Here is a 21059-nt window from a genome sequence, read left to right as displayed (position 1 = left end):
AATCCACCTAATTCTAATTAACCTGTCCTAATGGAGTTCAGCTTCCCTTGGCCACTGAGAGAAGGAAAACAAGAAGTCTCCTTATTCCCTACTGTGGAACTGCAGTGTCCAAGAGGCAATCTTTTCCCCGTGAAATTGTGGTAACACAACGCCCCTCTGCGCCCCTACACGGGAGGTGACAAATGTGTTTACAGATCTCCTCAAAATAAGTCGAGGAATGACACTTTTGGAAAAAACCTCAGACGACGTGATTGTTATCAGTTTAGCATCAGCAGGCTTGGAAGTGGGCTAGGAGTCGCGGCCTGGCTTCGTCTGCCTCTCCGCCTGCTCCAGTATTTAGGGGCATCTCTGTACCTCGAGCCACTTCATCAACCAGCGGGACATGCATATTAAACCACTCTCGTTCCTCCACCCCTTAAATGTCCATCCATAATTTCTCTGGGGGAAAAAAAAATGTATCCATTCTCAGCTAATAGGTTTCATTCTCAAATAGGCACAGAAGCCTCTACTCTGGAGGAAATGCCCTTTCGCATACGGGGGGCTCTCTCCTGGAGGGTCACTTCCCAGTTTGTGGGTTGGGTTCACCCAGGCTGGAACACCAAGACAGTGGGCCTTTGTGAGCACTCCCCACTGCCCCGTCCACTTCAGTTTTCCCCCTTCCCTTTGGATTCCTGAGCCTAAGGGAGGAAGAGACTCACTTGGCCCAAGGTTTTTCAGTGTCTAGGGGGAAATATGAGGTTGGTCTCAAATAGGAGGTAATTCTGACCCAGACCCCCCTCCTTAAAGTCCTCTGCATCCATGCCCAGCCCACCTCCTCTCTCCCAACACCCGAAAGATCCGTGAATCTGAGGTCACGTGGCACGCGCTGTTGGACCTCAGTAAGCCCCCTCGCCTCTCTGGGGCCCCGCGGTCCCGTCAATCCCCAGCGATCCCCGCGGAGCAGGGTGCAGTTCTTGTCCGGGCGGCAGGGGGCGCTCTCGACGGAGGCCCGGACGCCCGCCCCGCCCCGACCGCTCCCGCCGCCTCCGTGCGCAGGCGCGGCTTCGCGGATTGGCCGCGCGCGGGAGCCGTCGTCGGGCGGCGGGCCCCGGCGGGCTGGCGGGCTGAGGAGGAAAGATGGCGGCCGCGGCGGCGGCGGGCGCGGCGTCGGGGCTGCCGGGCCCGGTGGCGCAGGGCCTGAAGGAGGCGCTGGTGGAGACGCTCACCGGCATCCTGTCGCCCGTGCAGGAGGTGCGCGCGGCGGCCGAGGAGCAGATCAAGGTGCTGGAGGTGACGGAGGGTGAGTGAGGGCGGCCGTCACGAGGAGGGCCCTGCGCCGCGCGGGAGGGAGGGCGGGCGGGAGGCTCCGGCCCCGCGAGGGAGGCGCCGGGGGAGGGTCGGGGCGGAGCCGGGGGGTGATGGGGCCGCGACCGGGCGGGCGGCCAGCCGAGTGTGGCCGAGTCGGGACCCTGTTCCCCGTCCCCACTGCGGGGTCCCCCCCGGGCGAGGGAAGCGGAGGGGCAGGGCCTCGGGGGCGCGTGCCGAGTGCGGGCCTGCGCTCCGGCCTCCGCCTCCGAGTTCAGAGCCGGGCCGGTGGTGGTTCCTCCCGGATCTTCCGAGAAATCGGGGAAACGCACCTGCAGCCGCTCCCCGCCCGGACCTCACAGTAACTCGGCCTTAGGAAGGCCTCCGTGTGCGTGTCAGTTTGGAGGGACGGACCATTCTTTGTCTCTGATCCTTTGTCCCCATTCTCCTGTGATAGGCCTTAGAGTGGTGGAGGTCTCTGATCCTTTGTCCCATCCTCCTGTGATAGGCCTTAGAGTGATGGAGGTCTCTGATCCTTTGTCCCCATCCTCCTGTGATAGGCCTTAGAGTGATGGAGGTCTCTGATCCTTTGTCCCATCCTCCTGTGATAAGCCTTAGGGTGATGGAGGTCTCTGATCCTTTGTCCCCATCCTCCTGTGATAGGCCTTAGGGTGATGGAGGTCTCTGATCCTTTGTCCCATCCTCCTGTGATAGGCCTTAGAGTGATGGAGGTCTCTGATCCTTTGTCCCCATCCTCCTGTGATAGGCCTTAGGGTGATGGAGGTCTCTGATCCTTTGTCCCATCCTCCTGTGATAGGCCTTAGGGTGATGGAGGTCTCTGATCCTTTGTCCCCATCCTCCTGTGATAGGCCTTAGAGTGGTGGAGGTCTCTGATCCTTTGTCCCATCTACCTGTGATAGGCCTTAGAGTGGTGGAGGTCTCTGATCATTTGTCCCCATCCTCCTGTGATAAGCCTTAGGGTGATGGAGGTCTCTGATCCTTTGTCCCCATCCTCCTGTCCTAGTCATAGAGTGATGGAGGAGCAAATAAGCTCTGGGTTTGGGGTGCTCTGTCAGCTTCCTGCTGAGTGGGCCGTTCCCCAGGCCCGGGGAGGCGGGGGCCGCTCCACAGAGAACAGTGGGATCCTGAAGCAGGAGGAGGGAGAAGCCTCCTGGTCTTTATGGAAGAAACGAGCTGGTGGGTCAGGGCTTCGCTGGGAGGACTCCGGATCCTCAGGGTCCCCTAGCTCCACAGGACGTCTCCACCACCTCTTAAAGCCTCCTTGGAGATTCAGGAAATTGTCCGTGGTCTGACGGTCACACTGAACCCTCGAGCTGGCCTTGCTACTGGACTTAGGATTTTTACGAAAAGGAATTAAGACAAATCTCCCTTAAATTTAATTTTGTGTTCTCAAAACGTGAAAGAGCTGTTGGAAACGAATTTCGGTCTGTTGGAAACGCATTGAGATTTGGGATCTAAAAGGTTAAGGACCATTTTGAAGGCCTAGTTGTAGTTGTCATTGTTCTGTACAAGGTGAGACCCTACGAAAGGAGCAACCATCGGGTAGGAAAAAGCTGTTTGAGACCCGTGCGTGGATCGACCTGAAGGAGTTATTACAGCCTCCCAGGAGAATTCCTTGATTCACGTTAATGTCTGTGCCTCCCTTGGGTAGCAAGGAGGAAGAGTGAGAAAGGGACCCATCACATTCAGGTTACTACTTGAATAAAGTCGAGGGTCCCGTGCCTTCTCTGAATGATACCCAACCTTCTCATGCCCCAAATGCATGTCTGGCACCTTCCTATGAGAGGTGGACCTTGGCTCTTGTTTAAACCATGCAACAACAGCCCCACTTTGGTGCTAATCTCTTCAGCCCTAGACACTGTCAAGGTCCCATCCAGCAAAGTCAGTTAGAAACTCCTTGAGGTCTTTTTAAAGTTCTAGTCTCTCGTTTCATGTTTTTTGAGTCTTGAAATCAAAAATTAAGCAGAAGTGCAGAATTTTGTGTTTGCTCTAGGCCACTGATGGGAATAACTTGGCTGGTAAGGTGCTGTGGGGCGTGCGTGCTGGGAGACACAGAAGGGCCTCGGTACCGTGGTCTGGGAGGACGGCGCAGGACGCACAGCTTCCCAGCTGTAGGATGTGGTGGACAGGGTTGGATCAAGTCTCAAGCTGAATGCGGTGCTTTGGACCCTTTGGAGGCCGTTTGTGTTTTTAAATAGCCTGATTCCTTATGTTTATTTAAAACTATAGAAATTCACCTCCTTCAGTAACCTATTTTTAGATGGAGGATGGTGACCCATTTCTCAGATACTGTACCTTGCTGCTCTCCTTTCCTCTTCTTGTGGCCTTCAACAAGTTATTTTTGCCATTGGGTCCAGAGCGCCTCCTGTCTGTTACGATGTCTGAATCTCGGGGGTTTCATTAACGTGGTCAGGCGTTTCTTCTCCACTAGCCATTGCCCGTCTTTACGTGCGAATCCAGCACCTGGCTTCCCAGCCAGCATTTAGCCATCTGACTGATGAAACTGCCGGGACGTTGCCCCTGCTGTTAGAACCCCCTGCAGGCCGAGGTGAGGAGCCATTCTTGCAAATGAGTGAACAAATCGTTTCCACTCCTTTGAAACTGCTTCATGTTTTAGTTGTATTCCAGTAAAAGAAGCTTTGCTTTCTAGTCCTAGGAAACATGCTTCCTTAAAACTTGAAGTTAATGAGAAATCTGGAGGTTGGTGTCTATTATTATTTGTATTCTGGTAATCTTTTGATCCTGTTTTGGTTCTGCAGGCCCAAGGTCAGTTGACAACCAAATCCAGTTGTTTCTAGTCACTCAGTCCCCTGAAATAACCACACTTCGTTTGTGAGCCGTTTATTCTTGCCTCACATGGGAGACTGGTCCCCACTGATCGTTAAGATTAACCAGTCTGTTCCCTCTGACGAACCGGCATGCCACCCTCCTTTGCTGCCAGGAGATGGCCCCAGTCTTGAGGATTAAGTCGCAGAATCTCTAATTTAATTTTGGGGGAAGGGACAGTCAATTTTCAACTCCCTGTTAAATGGACAGATGAGAGGTTGACATGTTCTGACCAGATTCTAGGGTAGGGGAGATTTTGAGAAGCAGTTGTCTTAGAAAATTGGGGTTCCTGGAGCCCAAAGTGCACCCTGGTCCTTTAGTCTGCCAGCTGGTGTTTTCCAGGAAATAACTTGCCTATAGTTACTTATCAGTTTTCCAGAATGGGAGTCTGTTCTCTTAAGCCAAGGAAGTTCTGTGTGAGAGAGGTTCACCTGACTCGTGTAGTCGGTCAGCTTCTAAAGAATCAAGAGAGGTTATTTCATCAGCTGGAGTCCTGCAATGATTTTCTTGAGTCCGTGTCGTGTGTTTGCCGTTTTCCTTAGTCAGTTGGAATCTGAAGGAAACGCAGAAAACCTTTCCAATAGTGAAAGCCTGTTTAAGAAGGTTAATTAGAGAAGGAGATGGTGCCACTAACCACCTCCTTCAGACAGCACCCCCATCCTGAACTGAGGAGCACGTTACTTCAAAGTGTGGAGGTTCCGTGTTACACAGTATTCCAGGAGATGATTGGTACCCTTTCATTTTCCTTAGGAGGGCTGGGATTGTGAGTTTGATCAGCAGGGGTTGCAGGAACTTAGCTGTGCCTAGTAGAGTAAAAATAAAAGGCTTTTTGGTCTGTTGTAGTAGTCTTCTAATTCCATTTTATCGAATAGGGTCATATCGAGCATTTTATGAACACAGTAATTAAAAAGACTGGAAAGGTTATGAACTGCCAAAGATCTCGTACATCAAAGTCTAATGTTCTCTACTCAGCTTCTTCAGCTCACTTTCATTTGACGTATGGTAAGATCATGACTTTTGAGAGTGTCAGCTCTTTATTTTTCGTGTATTTTTGCTCTGCTTTTTTTATATCTTAGAATGCAGTTTTTCCTTCTCTCTCTACTTTCCTCTAAGAGCAGCAGCACTCGAGTGGTGAAATGAGTTGCTTTCATCACAAGCTTTAATTTTCCAGGCCAGCATAGCACAGACTTTCTTAGATAACTAGATTTAGACCCTGGGTCATTTTCTTCTTTAAGTTGTCTCTTTTTGTCTATTAGGAATGAAGATATGTTTCCCCATCATTTGGCCTTGACTTAGCCTTTTCTGTCTTGCTCACAGCAGATATGTCACAGAAAGTACATTTTTTTCTTTCCTTCGCCACCATGATGTCCAACAGGGGAGGGGGATTCTCCCCCTCGGTTGCCCGGGCGTTCAGATGCTGCCAGATGTCCGTGTTGATTCCCCCATCTTAGATCCTAGAGAGGTGGTCCTGATGGCTGGAAGTTTGCTTTCTGGTTCTCATGGGCACTTTTCTGGCTCTCTTACAGTATAGCGTAAGCACTGTCACCTGCGAAGGGAGCCCCTCCAGGATCCAGACGCACTCCTGGGCATGTGGCGGGCACTGAGCCGAGGGGAAGGCAGCCACGCTCGGAAAAAGGCCAGTGGTGGAGTTTTCTTTTTCCTTTCAGCTGTGGTTTTGTGGTGCTTACCAACCCCCATGAGAAAAGCGGGGCTTCTCCAGCGCCCTGCTCAGGTCTGCGTCCTTCCCCACGCAATCCTGTTCGCACTTTTCCTTCTGGTAGCTTCCTGACGGCGAAACCTCTGCCGAGTCTCACGTCTCTCTAGTAGACCCTGCAAATGAGGAGCACATTTCTGAACTTACCCTTTATCCTCCATGCTCTCCTTGGAGCTTCTCTTTAAACCAAGTTTTACTTAGGTAATGCTTTTGCCTAATGGGGTGAAAGGAGAGAATGGGGACAAGGGATGACAAGAGAGAGGAGCAGAAGACTAAAGGACCACAGAGTGAGTTAAGGAAAGAGGGCAAAGGATTTCTTAGAAGGAAGTCAAGGGTACTGTTTTGGATTGGATTAAAGGTATAATCAAGAACCTGGGGTCGGGGGAAAACCCAGGTTAATAGAATGGGTCTGTCCTTATTTCACCTTGGGAGAAGGAACTAGAGAAAGTAAATTTCCTGATGAGAATGGCTTTAGAAAGCCAACTCATACAACCCACTTGGGACTGTTCCCCTTTGGCCTAACTTCATCGTAGTGTAATCTGAATTGGTCCCCTTTCCAAGCAAAACAAAACAGCCATGTATGTCTGTGTCTCTCGTGTTTTCCCTGCCGTAATCATTCCAAAGTAAGTTATTCAACTGTTCTTTCTAGTACTTTCTAAAGAAATTATCTTAGACACCAGTCAGCAAAACTGGGAATCCCCCAACACACATTAAATAAGTGAAAATACTCTTTTCTTTACAGATATACTTAGTTTTATTTCTTCAAAAAATATTGTGTAATCTGTTAGATGAATATCTGTAAGTAGGGTTTTCATTACTTAATAGAAATCAGCAATGGCTGGGAGTAACTGTGTTGATCAGATTTAAAACAGGTCAGAGAACTTGAGGATGTTTTCTGGCTTTTCCTTCTGGGCATTAGTTTTACAGCACAGAGTTCACCATCCACACCACACCACCACTGTGACTCCTCATAAACAATTCTTCATACAGCTTTTAAGTAAACTAGACGTTTTATGGTACGAAACTTGTCTATGGGGACTGATATCCCTGTATTTCTAATGGGTGTATGGTCTAGACAGGATAAATTGGCTTAAATAAAATACTTGATATTTCCCCTCCCTTTATCCCCCTGTGGCCTAATGCAAATGAGTTCTTTGTCTTTGACATTTTTGGGTTTCCTAAGCAGAGTTCGTCATGTGGTCACTGTATTTGAAACTGGGAGCCTGCAGAGAAGAAGATCCATTCTGTTCATTCCTTCTCTTTTTGAAGTTGGTCTTTAGTTAATGATGATGATATTCTTTGAAGATTCTCTTTCCCATTAAGGCTTTTGAGCAGAGAGTCACGTCATTCAAACTTTCCAGCTTCTTCCTTCCTCTGCGGAGAAAATAAGCTTTCAGGGAAAATCCATCTTACAGTGTTCTTTGTAGGTCCAGTACCCTGGTCGGCTTAGGGTTCGAGGCCCCACGTGGACCTTAATCGTGTGATGATCTCTTTCTCTCACCACCCCTTACAGTCTCAGCGATGTGTGAAGCCAAGTGATTAGTGGAAATTGCGGAGTGGTCTTTGATAGGTTACTAGACAAGATTACTGTAAAGATTGTGTAGAGTGAAGAGCTCTCAGCTCCTGTCATTGTCACCAGAGTGCCACCTTCTCCTGGCATGGGTATGGAAAAAATGTATTCACACTAAGGTTTTCTTTAAAAAGAATAAACTTGAAGTTCTCAGGTCGGAGAAAGGACCCCAGACTGTGGCAGGAGCTGAGTGTGGCATCTGCCCGGTCTCCGTGCTGCAGCGGCTTTTCTGCTTGGTACCATGTGGACTTGCGGAGAATGCGTGCCTTCCCTTTCCCATCCGTGAGCCGCAGTGTTGCCCCATAACCGTGACAGGATGTGTGCTTTTCTTGGAAAAGTAATTATTCAGATCTGTTTAAGCTTTATAGTCTCAGTTCACAAAGTCTAATTTTATTCCACAGTTTCTTTTTCACACCATATGATTACAGATTTTGTTCATCTTGATCTCATTTTAGTTTGTCCCTGTAGTGATGATCCAAAAATTGTGCTCTTGTCAGGAGCATTAAAACCCACATCCCAGTGGTCCATGCAAAAAAGTGCTGAAATACTGCCTTAAAATAAAAGACTGTGTGGCTCGTGTAATTTATGAACATACTCATAGATCTTTCTGAAAGATGTCATGTAAGGCCCACAGAATTGGTTGACAGCATCTGGGGAGGCCACACCTGCAGAGACAGTGACATTTGGGGCCGTGAAGTTGGTGTCTGCCAGCACACCAAGCATCTGAGTGTGGTAGCGCGCTGCCTTGCATGCTCCTCCTTCCATTGGGCTCCACACGCACCATCAGGCACCTTCTCCACTGCACTGGACGTTGGCCTCCCGTGTGCTTCTGCTGTGAGTGGGTTTTACAGACTTACCAGAGTCTGAGTCAGCCAAGATTCAGATTCAGAGTCTTAACCCTAAGAACGAGAGTGGATTTCGCTCTCTTCAGGGTATTCTGCGGGTTTCAAGTGCTTGCTTGTGATTTAATCACTTAGTAAATGCTTTAGAGAGAATGTGGCTGCTTTTGCATTGGTCTTGTAAAAATTCTCCTTTCCTGAGTGAAATGGTAGATGCTATGGGATTGTTTTAAAAACTGCAGCTTAAAATAAGGGTGTAATAAGAATGAGTTAAGCCTGTAAGAATTCAGTAAAGTAGCAGTACATAAAATACAGAAATCAATAGCTTTCATATACACAAACAATGAAAGGTTAGAGAACATAAGGGTGGTTTAAAAAAAAAACATTTACAATAGCAACAAAAAAGATTAAATACTTAGAAATAAAATTAACAGGAATTTTGCAAGAACCTATTAGGGAAAACTTTTTTTTCTTAGCGAAGAAGATTGGCCCTGAGCTAACATCCGTTGTCAATCTTCCCCTTTTTGCTTGACGAAGATTGTCACTGAGCTAACATCTGTTCTCGTCTTCCTCTATTTTGTATGTGGGATGCCACCACAGCGTGGCTTGATGAGCGGTGTGTAGATCTGCACCTGGGATCTGAACTCACAAACTGGGCCGCCAAAGCGGAGCGTGCGAACTTAACCACTATGCCACTGGGCCAGCCCCGGGGGAAAACTCTTTAAACCCTCCTGAGGACTTGAAAGTGGACTTGAACAGATGGAAAGACACATAGTGTGCTTGACAGCACAGCTCAGCATGGCAGATGAGTCAGACGGGTCGGTTCCCAAGTTCATATAAAAACAAACGTGGAGGAATCGCCCCAAAACACCGAAAGGGAAAGCTCTGAGGGGGGACCAGTTCTACCAGACGTGAAGACGTCATCTGAAGCCTCTGGAATTAAAGCAAGCAGCATGGCGCTGGCACACGGCTGGGTAGATGGAGCTGTGGGACAGACTAGCAGGTCCAGAGAGCGACACAAGTACCTCTGGGATTTAGTGTAAAGGTGGCGCCTCTGGGCATTGGGGTGAAGATGTGCTTTTTAATGAAAGGTGCTGGGACAGCTGGGTAGCCATTTAGAATTAGATCAGGGTCTCGCACCATTAAACAAGTAAGCTCCAAATGGATTAGGAGTCTAAACATTAAAAAATAAAAAATAAAACCATACAAGTTCTAGAAGAAAATACTGGTGAGTTTTTCTTTAACCTTGGCGTAAGGAAAGACCTTCTAACTGTGCCTAAATGTGTAGCGGCAGTGAAACAAAAGGTTGATCCATTTGACTACGGTAAAAACTTTTTTTTTGTTTGCATGACAAAAAGCGCCATATAAAACGTCAAAAGACAGCTGGGACAAACTGGGAGAAATCTTTCACAATATATACCACGGACAAAAGGATGATATCCTTACTACATAAAGAACTCTTAAAAATTGAGAAGCCAAGGACCGAAACCCCAGTAGAGAAATGGAGGGAGACACGGACAGATAAATCACCCCTCCTCCCCCCCAAAAGAAATCAAAATGGCACTCAGAGTTACAAAAACAAGTTTAGAGTCACTCGTGATTAGAGAAATACCAACTAAAACAGCGCTGAGATACCACTTCTCGTCTGTCAGGCGGCAGAGATTTTCACGTCTGGCGGCACCGTCTGTTGCTGAGGCTGTGGAGGGCTCTCAGCATCGCCAGTGGGGATGCAGTCGGCACGATCCTTCTGGACAAAAGTCTGGCCACACCTCACACCACCACGTGGGCACCAGCCTTTTGACCCCTCAGTCCCACTTGTGGGATTCTGCCCTGAGGATAGACCTTGGACAATACAAAAATACATCCCACACAGTATTATTTACCGTTACATTGTTTTAAAAACAAAATTGGGAACAACTGCCCATCCATGGGAGAGTAGACGGATAAAGTAGGTACGTCTCTACAGTGGCACATTATGTCAAAGAATGAGGAATCTCTGAATTGATTTGGAATGACTTCCAGGATACAATATTAACTGGGAAAAAAAACAGTGTAAAAGAGTCTCTATAATATGCTACTTTTCATATAAACAAGAGGATGGAAGAAGATACACATGTATCTGCTCATTCATGCAAAAGAAATACCGGAGGGGTCTGCCCCGTGACGCAGTGGTTAAGTTCACATGTTCCGCTTAAGCGGTCCAGGGTTCACCAGTTCAGATCCCGGGTGTGGACCAAGGCACCACTTATCAAGCCATGCTGTGGCAGGCGTCCCACTTATAAAGTAGAGGAAGATGGGTACGGATGTTAGCTCAGGGCCACTCTTCCTCAGCAAAAAGAGGAGGATTGGTGGCAGATGTTAGCTCAGGGCTAATCTTCCTCAAAAAAATAAATAAATAAATACAGGAAAGTTAAACCAGAAACTGGTTGGTTGCCTACATGGAGGGTGTGGGGAAAGAGTGGAAGGGAGTTAATAGGGATCAGGAGGAATCGACGCTTCTTGGACTATGCCCTTTTGAATACCTTTGACTCTGAGAATCATAGTAATGTTTTATAAAAATAAGTGAATAATTAAAGTCAGACAATGGAGGAGACCCAAAATGGAGCACACGTGGTAGCAAATGAACCTAACTGGATTACAGGTGAATAATATGACTGCTAGGTCTTGGGAAATAAAAGAACTAATCCAAGTAACTGGAAAATTGTGCTTTGACTGCATATTGTAAGACTGATGTCAAAAAGAACTATACACAAAAATTGTACTCCAGTTAACATATCTGTGTTTCACAAGGGGTGGGTTAATAGTTCTGTAATTAGTTTATGTGTATACTAAGATTGAACAAATAAGTAAATTTATTGTAGATAATGAAAGGCAGATTTATCACTGTCAGAGAAAGAATCACAAATAAGGAAAGGAAGAAAAGTAGAATGAACTGCGAGGTGTTGGATTGGCATCTGAGGTATCAGTATGATGGGTGGGGGCTGGGTGGACAGGCAGACTGGTGCACAGGCCTGTGTGTAGCTGTAGGTTAGTATACGTACATGTATTTCCAGCACTGTTCTCTGAGAGGGCCTAGCACCGGTGACACCCAGTAGCAGGGAGCACACCTAGCGCCCAGATTTGGTTTTTGCATAGTGTTCTCCACTATAAAGCACCAGGGCTCCTTGGAGAAAAAGTTGATTCCAGGGCTTAGGCAGAGAAAATACAAGATGAGCCTAGAATATGTTGTGATATCAGAAAATAAGGAAGTGCTTGGAAAAGGATGGAAGCATGTGGAAGTACACCGGAGCCAACCAGGACTGCCAGCGACCAAAGTGGAACGATTTGGGCAACGAAATAAATGATAGCATTAGGTTAAAACCCATAGGATAAAATAAATCGTCCTGACTCTGTACTGGCATAAATAAAGGAGGAGGGACGGTTTTTCCTTGTAGAAGAATTGCAATTAATTGATAAATGTAAAGAGAATCGAAGACAGAATCACCACTCGGCAGACAACACAGTAGCAGTTGTTGCAGGCAGGATCCACAGATGGATGCTAAAGTCAGTGGGTGAAAGTTTGAAGAGAAACAGGACATTTAGCATAATCTAATATCTCTCCCAAGATTGTTATCGGTTGCAAAGGGAGAAACCCTGGAGACCCCGTTACCAAGTGACCGTGGTTAACATTCCCAGTGATAAAATGTCAACATTGTGTACTCCCTGATACGAATACTGAGGGCACAGCATCACTGCTCTGATATTCTTGCCGAGAAGGAACAACCTCAGTCTGATTGTGAGGCAGCTTCAGTCAGGCACACATTCCAAAAATAACTGTCATTGCTCATCAGAAGTGTTCTGGTCACAAAGGACAAGGAGGGAATGAGGGGCGGGTACACGTTGGAGGAACCGAGGAGACCTGACAGTCGCACAAGTGTGGGCTCTTGGATTGGACCTGAGACAGAAGCAGGACGGTAGGGGAACTCGTGAGATGCTCGAGTCTGTAGCTCAGTTAATAGCACTCTGCCTGTGTGAGTTTCCTGGTTTGGATCGTTGAGCTGCACTTATGTAAGTTGTCATCATCAGAGGGACGTGGGTGAAGGACATCCATGAACTCAGTGTACTATATTCATCAGCTTGTCTTTAAGTCTAAAAATTATTTCAAAATAAGACACTTTAAAAAATACAGACATGGGTCATTTTCAGTAGTTTTTAACCTGTTTACTTGGATAGGCCTTGGACATGAAACTGCATGGAACAACTTTTTCTCGATATGAACTTTTCTGTTGCATAAGTGCCCTTTGGATGGCTGTTCTGTGGAATCCAGACATGGTAGTTAGACTTACCATAGAAAGTAGCGTTTGTTACATAGACAGGAAGCCAAACAATGTCTTCTTGGTAGCAATAAAAATAATAATAGCACAATAACTGATTTTTAAAGTTTTTACCGTGCCAGGCATTGTGCTGTGTACTTGATATGCATTTTATCTTTCAGTCCTCATGGACTGCTTTATCACTAGATACCATTGTCCTTTTGTGGATGAGGACGCTGAGGTTTAGAAAGGAAAAGTGACTTGCCTAAGGTCAGACATAGTAGCTCCAGGATTTGAACCTACACACTCAGTGGCTCCCTCCAGATGGGAGGGATGAGCCTGTGTAACCTGTGCACTTGCCACCCCGAGCAGGTGTGAAAGCTGCTGTCCGTTCTCCAGAATGCGGCCGTCCCGTAGGAATACAATGAGAGTCACATGCACAATCTTACATTTTCAAGTAGCTATATTGAAAAGGTAAAAAGAAACAGGGAAATTTAATTTTTTAATACTTTATTCATTTAACCTAATGTATGCAAAGTATTTCAGTAGTTAGTCTTTGTAAACAATAGGATATTTTACGCTTTTGTTTTCACGCTGAGTTTGCGGTCTGGTGTATATGTTGCATTTATAGCACCTGTCAGTTCACTAGCCACGTTTCTGTGCGCAGCAGCCACTTGTGGCTCATGGCTGCCATATTGGATAGCGTGGCCCTAGAATGTGAGATGTGAACATTGTGATGCTCTCTTGGCCTTACATTCTTCTTCCTTTTTTCACAAGTAAGTATTGGATAAGTGACTCCTTTCCAAGTGTAAATTAGATCTAAATTTTTAAATGTTTTTTTATTGTGGTAAAATACACTTAACCTAAAATTTACCATCTTAACCGTGTTTAAGTGCACAGCTCGGTGATATTAAAGACATTCACGTTGTTGTATAACTAACACCACCATCCATCCCCATAATTCATCTTGTAAAACTGAAACTCTATACACATTAAACAATAACCCCCCCATTTTCCTCTCCCCCGGCCCCTGGCAACCACCATTACTTACTGTCTTTATAATTTTGACTATGTTTAAGTACCTCATGTAAGTGGACTCATACAGTATTTGTCTTTTCATGACTGGCTTATTTCACTTAGCATAATGTCCTCAAGATTCCTCCATTGTAGCAGTTGTTGTAGCATATCGCAGAATTTCCTTCCTTTTAAAGACTGAATAATATTTCATTGTATGTATGTACCACATTTTGCTTATCCGTTCGTCTGTCGGTGGACACTTGGGTTGCTTCCACGATTTAGCTATTGTGAGTAATGCTACTGTGAACACGGGTATACAATTATCTCTCTGAGATCCTGCTTTCAGTTCTTTGGGGTATGTACCCAGAAGTGGAATTTGCTGGATTGCATGGTAATTCTAGTTTTCATTTCTCGAGGAACCGCTGTACTGCTCTCCACAGCACCTGTAACATTTTACATTCCCGCCAGCAATGCACAAGGGTTCCAGTTCCTCCATACCCTCACCAACACTTGGTTTCTGGTTTTTGATAGTAGTCATCCTAATGGGTATGAGATGTTATCACATAGCTTTGATTTGCATTTCCCTGATGGTTAGTGCTGTTGAGCATCTGTTCATGTGCTAACTGCCCATCCACGTGTCGTCTCTGGAGAAATGTCTGTTCAAGTCCTAATGGGTATGAGATGTTATCGCATAGCTTTGATTTGCATTTCCCTGATGGTTAGTGGTGCTGTGCATCTGTTCGTGTGCTAACTGCCCATTCATGTGTCGTCTCTGGAGAAATGTCTGTTCAAGTCCTAATGGGTATGAGATGTTATCGCATAGCTTTGATTTGCAGTTCCCTGATGGTTAGTGGTGTTGTGCATCTGTTCGTGTGCTAACTGCCCATTCATGTGTCGTCTTTGGAGAAATGTCTGTTCAAGTCCTAATGGGTATGAGATGTTATCGCATAGCTTTGATTTGCATTTCCCTGATGGTTAGTGATGTTGTGCATCTGTTCATGTGCTAATTGGCCATTCACGTGTCGTCTTTGGAGAAATGTCTGTTCAAGTCCTTTGCCCATTTTGAGTCATGTTGCTTGTTGTTGAATTTCAGGGGTTCTGGATATTAATCCATTATCAGATTTATACTTTGCAAATATTTTTTCCCATTCCATAGGTTGCCTTTTTACCTGTTGATGGTGTCTTGTGATGCACAAAATTGTAGAATTTTTATGAAGTCCATTTTGTCTGTTTTTTCTGTTGCTTTCTCTGCTTTTGGTGTCATATCCAAGAAATCATTGCCAAATCCACTGTCATGAAGCTTTTGTCCTATGCTTCCTTTAAGAGTTTTATTGTTTTATGTCTTACATTATTTAGGTCTTTGATCCATTTTGAGTTAATTTCTGTACATGGTGTGAGTGAGAGTCCACCTTCATTCTTTTGCATGTAGATATTCAGTTTCCCCAGCGCCACTTGTTGAAAATACTGTCCAGTCCCCATTGAATGGTCTTGGCACCCTTGTCAAAAATCACTTGATCATATATGCGACGGTTTGTTTCTGGGCTGTCTGTTCTATTCCCTTGATCTATACGTCTCTCTCTATGCCAGTAGCACCTTGTTTTGATTGCTGTAGCTTTGTAGTAAGTTTTGAAATCAGCAAGTGTGGGTCTCCCAGCTTTGTTCTTCTTTTTGAAGATTATTTTGGCTACTCAGGATCCATTGAGATTCCATATTAATTTTAGGATGAATTTTTCTGTTTCTGCAGAAAACATCATTGGGATTTTGATAGAGATTGCATTGAGAGATCTAAATTTTAATTTGGGAGTAAGAGTTGTTTCTACTCTCCCAGTATGCATTCCAAGATTACTGCTTACATTGCTTATTGGAAACTGTTTACTTAACAGCAGTATATTCTCAGGACTAAGCCTGTTAAAGCCAGATTTTCTTACACTTAATCATCTCTTATCTGGTGGTGTATATCTGGGCAACTCTTGATATCACTGCTTTTAGTTTTTCTTTGGGGTGAGAGAGTACTGGTTTCAGTTAGACACTGCGTACATCGTCTAAGAGGAAGCGTTTGCCATCTTGGAAGAGAAGATGGCTGAAGAAGCTCTGCAGTAGTTGGAGAAAATAAGAGGGTGCTGGGACTGTTGGGTGCAAGCAGCTGTGCCCTGCCGGCAAGCCGGTTTCTCTTACTTGGAGGAGTCGATCTTAGCAGTTGTTAGCACTTTTAGAAGCAGTGGATCAAGCTCCTCTCTGAAGTCTCTCTTCTTGGCCTCAGGGTTAGAGCTCAGTAAATTGCTATGGCTTTCCTGAGTGCTCCTAGACTCACAGTAAAATTTTCTCTTTCAGAATTTGGTGTTCACCTGGCAGAGCTGACTGTAGATCCCCAGGGGGCACTGGCGATTCGTCAGGTAAGTCCAGACTAGCCCAATTTCTACGTGATTTCTCTTTACTTGGTAATGAAACTTATGGCAAAGAGACAGAATAAGACCAACTTATAAATAAGTTAGGATTGTGTACCAGATTTAGATATACTTCAAATGAATGTATCAGGCGGGGTATATAGTTTTTATATGTGAAGAAAGTCTTTTCCTTGCTGTACTACTTGGCTTATTCTCTTCACAGCTGGCATCAGTCATTTTGAAGCAATATGTGGAGACGCACTGGTGTGCCCAATCAGAGAAGTTTAGGCCTCCGGAAACTACAGAAAGGGTAAGGAGAGTTACCTGGTGAGTCTGCCTACAGAGACTGGAGGAGCCGTCTTAAGGGATTGGGCTGCAACATTCTTGGACAACGTGGAGCAATCTAAAGACTAGACAGAAAGGGAGATGATTGGTGGCTGGCATTCTGGGCACCATGCTGTAGACAAGGGAGCTCAGGTATCAGGGGATCTGTGTTCAAATGCTAGTTCTGCCTGGTACTAGCTGTGAGATACTGGAGATGCACTTGAACTTCGAAGCTTTCATTTCCTAAACACCTAAGATTAGAATTAAAATTCCAACTTTAAAGAGTTGTTTGAGGATGAAGTGAAATACTGTTTCTGCTTCGAGCAGTGCTGTCCAACCATTCTGTGCCCCCAAGAAATTTTGAGGTGTATGGTCTAGAGCAACGCTGTCCGTTGGAACTCTGCACGGTTATGGAAATGCTCTGTATCTGTGCTGTCCAGTTCAATAGCTACGGGCCACATATGGGTGCTGAGCACTTAGAATGTGGCTAGTGAAACTGAGGAACTGGATTTTTAATTTTATTTCATGTTAAGTAATTTAAATTTAAACAGCCACGTGTAGCTGGTGGCTAATGTAATGGACAGCGTAAGTTCAGTGATCACAGATGAACTCTCTGGGTTAATTATTTGTCAAGTTTATATATTGGAGTTTTTGATAGATATGCCGTCACTACTAACCTGGTGTAATGGCAGGTGGGCTTTTTCCTCTGCAGGCGAAAATTGTTATCCGGGAGCTCTTGCCCAACGGGTTGAGAGAATCAATAAGCAAGGTGCGCTCCAGCGTGGCCTATGCAGTGTCTGCCATCGCCCACTGGGACTGGCCTGACGCCTGGCCCCAGCTCTTCAACCTGCTCATGGAGATGTTGGTGAGCGGAGACTTGAATGCAGTCCATGGAGCCATGCGCGTGCTGACAGGTATGGGAAGCCTTTTCCCTGGTGTTGCTACTTGGATCCCAAGTAACAAGAAGGCTTAGAAGACGCTCTGTAACGGAGCGGCTCTGAGCAGTAGGGACTGAAGTTTATAGCTCTCCCTGGTGCTGCCCCTGCCTCCTGGTTTTTTATCTCTGTGTCTGTCCTACTCCGTTGACCCTTTCCTGGGAGTTAAGTTGGTAGAGTGCTTCTCCTGCTACCACACCTTACCACTTAAGGATGGAGCGATAGCATCGTGCTTAAGCACTCAGATTTCAGTTCATATTCTGGCTTCACCTTCACCCCAGTCACCTAGTCTCTTGAGCCTGAGTTTCCTCGTGTATGAAGTTAAGATAGTGGTAGTATCTGCTCAAAGGAGCTTTTGGTGCTTTAAGTGAGCTAATCTGCCTACGTAACTGATGTGTGGTGAGCGCTCAGCAGATTTTAGCCATTGTGATTGTCCTTGTTATTACGTGTTACTTTTCCACTTAGTTCAGCCAAGGCAAAGTTAAGAATAGTCAAACAGAATTGTTATAGAAGCACAAGAAAGAAGGTAAAAACAGCGTAGCTGCGTATCACCCTGGCCTTCGTTTGGCCGGTTTAGAGAATGTGTGGTCTGTGGTGTCTTTTCTTTATTTCTGTTCTCAGAGGTTGGTAAAAGTACTTGAGCTTTCAGTCCACGGATGTGGTGGACATCTTTCTAAGCTTGGCATTATCCTTCCCTCCCAGACCTGTTTCCTGTACCCTCTGGGTAGCCGAGCCTCCCAGTCTTTTCCACTTCTGCCCTCGTCCCTGTGCCCCTAGATGAAGTCACTAGTATTTCAGCTTCAAAGACTCCATCGTTAGCTGGACATGAGCCATCTTGTATTGATGTTTTGGAAATCCTAGTTCATGTGGGTTCGTGGAAGGCCCCCCACATCTTACTCTTTCTCTAGGGTCTGCTGGCTTACCTGAAATGTATTCTTACCTAGGTGTGAATGCTGTTTCTACTCTTTCTGAATCTCAGTTGACTGAACTTGGCCTCTGGTCCCAATTTTACTATCCGTGTACTACTGATGATAGATAATATCAATTCTGTGTCCAGAAGCAAATGCCTCCTCTTGTTTTGTTTCAAACCCCGCTTCCCATGCCCCAGCTGCCTTTTGGAACTACCCACTGTATTCTTTTTTTTTTTAATTTTATTGAGATCATAATGGTTTATAACATTGTGAAATTTCAGGTGTACATTATTATTTATCAGTATTGTGTATAGACTGCATCATGCTTATCACCAATGGTCTAATTTTTATCTGTCACCATATATATGTGCCCTTTACCCCTTATGCCCACCCGCAACCCCCTTCCCCTCTGGTAACAACTAATCTGTTCTCTTTATCCATGTGTTTGTCTTCCACATATGAGTAAAATCATGCGGTGTTTGTCTTTCTCTGTCTGCCTTATTTCGGTTAACATAAGACCCACAATGTCCATCCACGTTGTTGCAAATGGGACGACTTTGCCTATGTTTATAGCTGAGTAGTATTCCATTGTATATATATATATATATACCACATCTTCTTTATCCATTCTTCAGTTCATGGGCACTGGCGTTGCTTCCATGTCTTGCCTATTGTGAATAATGCTGCAGTGAACATAGGGGTGAATAAGTCTCTTTGAATTATTGATTTCAAGTTCTTTGGATAAATACACAGTAGTATCCACTGTATTCTTACTGATTCTCTGTGACAGGTGCTCAGGGTGTAGAGCAGACTTAGCAAAAAGATCAAAATGCTCCTTGCTCAGATCTTCCTTGTGTCCCTTATATGATTCATTATTCAGGTGACTTCACACACTCCTCTCCGTGGAATTAACCTTCTAGGATTCTTTATTTACAGCTTTATGGTGCCCAAGTGTCAGTTAACAGATATGTTTTCTACCGAGGAAAGGAAGCCTACTGCTTCCGGTCTTCCAACACAAAGTTCAGCTTCTTTCTGCAAAACCTGGAGGGAAAAGGTGGCTGTACGTTTACTGTAGTAGGGATGCTGAAGAGCCTTTGCTGTGCCTGCCGGAGCAAATCCCTGCTGTCAGCACAGGGAAGAACTGGGGACATGTGTCTCGTTTTGTGGTGGAGTCAGCAGCCGTGGAGCATTAGCCGCCACCTCCATTCCCAGAAAGCCGCTGCAGACGCTTTCAGGGGAGGGGAGATTGGACTCACACAGCGGCAACTCGGACGCAGGAGGACAGCAGGGCACTGGCGTATGCACAGAAGCCCCGCAGGAGGACAGCAGGGCACTGGCGTATGCACAGGAGCCCTGCAGGAGCACGGCACGGCGTATGCACAGGAGCCCTGCAGGAGGACGGCACAGCGTCTCTTCAGGGTTTGTCAGGACACCGGACCCGTCTCCCTTTAATAAGGCTTCCTCTTAAACTTACCTGTTTATCACAGAGAATGAGTGAAGACTGGTGGTGTGAAGGAAATGCAAACACAGCAGCTAAGCCTTGAAATGTTGATCCACAAGCTACAGCTTTTTCTTCAGTCTCAAAGATAGTTGGAGACAGATGTTGCTGGTGTCCCAGGCTGCTTCTGACTTGCTGAGTGACCTCAGGAAACTTATTTTGGACTTAAGCTTATAAAGTCTTAATAAATTGAGACTGTTTGGAATGATATAGGAGAGTGAAAAATGTGGTTAAGGACTTTATTAGTAGAGTTAAATTATACTGCGTTTTTCATAAAACTTCACTAATATGCCACCCATTGTATTTCTTTGGACTAATTTCGTTGGATTTCTAAATAAAATAGAACACTCACTCACTGTTCAAAGTTCAGAATTTGTTCTTCGGGAAGAAACTACAGCTAGTAAAGAAGACAGCCCTGGCTATTTGGTCTTCATCTGACTTCCGGTGGTTGATACTGCTGAGATTCGCAGGATGTGTTAACCTTGAAACTGCCACCTTGCACTTCTAGCTGTATATCCTCCTGAAATACATCCCAGTTGACTAGCTCCATGCTTACAGTGATAATGTGGGAGAGCCAAGAGGATGAGCAGACTTTGGAACTCAAGGGCTTGTATTCCCCCACTTAGTAACACGAAAACTCTAGGGCCTTCACGCTGTCGCAGTGCTTTGTGGGCGTGTTTTTGGGAGTGAAGAAATGGCGTGACCCGTATTTCCCTTGCCTTCCTCAAGTCTCATTCCATGGATAGGCTGCTTTTTGCCACGTTCACATGGGAGAAATTCTGTGTGTTACAATGAGCAGCAGCCTCTAACTCTGGGTCAGTAAATGTCGCTCACTGTGCAGGGTGGCGGTGGAGCCCAGTCTGTCTGCACGTGTTTCATTATGTGCCTTAAGACAGCTCGCTGAGGGGGAGTGTTGCACGTGGAACCAGAGGTGAGAGACCTTGAAGTGCCTCTCAGTGTTGACACGTGGCCACAAGCCAGATTAATACAGAATTTTCCTAAGATGGCCTCACAAGGACTTTTACACAGTTCTGTTACAGATTGTCTTCCACTATTTCTGTAAAGCTTTTCTTTCTTAATCTCATGTATTTTCCTCGTCTGCATATTGTTCTCTTTCCCCTTCTAACAGATAAGCAGGAATTCTTGCTGCTTGTTCTTCCCCGGGACGAGGCCACCAGGCCACCAGCTTTACCTGGGTGCTTTTTGTTTGGGAACCGCCACCTAAAAGCAGTTTGAAAATTTTCACACTTCATGTCTTTATAAAGCAATATTTCATTTTACAGTACTACTTTTTTGTTTGTAGAATTCACTCGAGAAGTAACAGACACACAGATGCCACTCGTTGCCCCTGTCATTCTGCCAGAGATGTATAAGATCTTCACGATGGCGGAGGTATGCGTCTCGGCTCCTGGGTCACAGTGAGTGAGGGCTGCTCGGGCTCTGC

The 21059-nt window shown here is 45.7% G+C and overlaps 1 protein-coding gene across 2 annotated transcripts in view; it reads left to right on the top strand.

Moving 5' to 3' along the window:
• Positions 1-1066: 1066 nt before the first annotated feature.
• Positions 1067-21059, top strand: part of IPO9 (importin 9) — a 47065-nt gene continuing 27072 nt past the window's right edge. The window contains exons 1-6 of one of the 2 annotated variants that reach the window (XM_070501455.1): positions 1090-1279; positions 5658-5767; positions 15895-15956; positions 16171-16257; positions 16984-17185; positions 20919-21007. In XM_070501455.1, coding sequence (XP_070357556.1) covers positions 17125-17185; positions 20919-21007 — 150 coding nt within the window. In that variant the 5' untranslated portion in view covers positions 1090-1279; positions 5658-5767; positions 15895-15956; positions 16171-16257; positions 16984-17124. Of the gene's footprint in view, positions 1280-5657; positions 5768-15894; positions 15957-16170; positions 16258-16983; positions 17186-20918; positions 21008-21059 lie in introns of both variants that reach the window. The other variant, XM_044762903.2, reaches the window with a different exon arrangement.

The sequence above is a fragment of the Equus asinus genome, chromosome 30, assembly GCF_041296235.1.
Source record: "Equus asinus isolate D_3611 breed Donkey chromosome 30, EquAss-T2T_v2, whole genome shotgun sequence".
In the NCBI taxonomy this organism is placed as follows: domain Eukaryota; kingdom Metazoa; phylum Chordata; class Mammalia; order Perissodactyla; family Equidae; genus Equus; species Equus asinus.
This window is presented reverse-complemented; position numbering and strand designations above follow the sequence as displayed.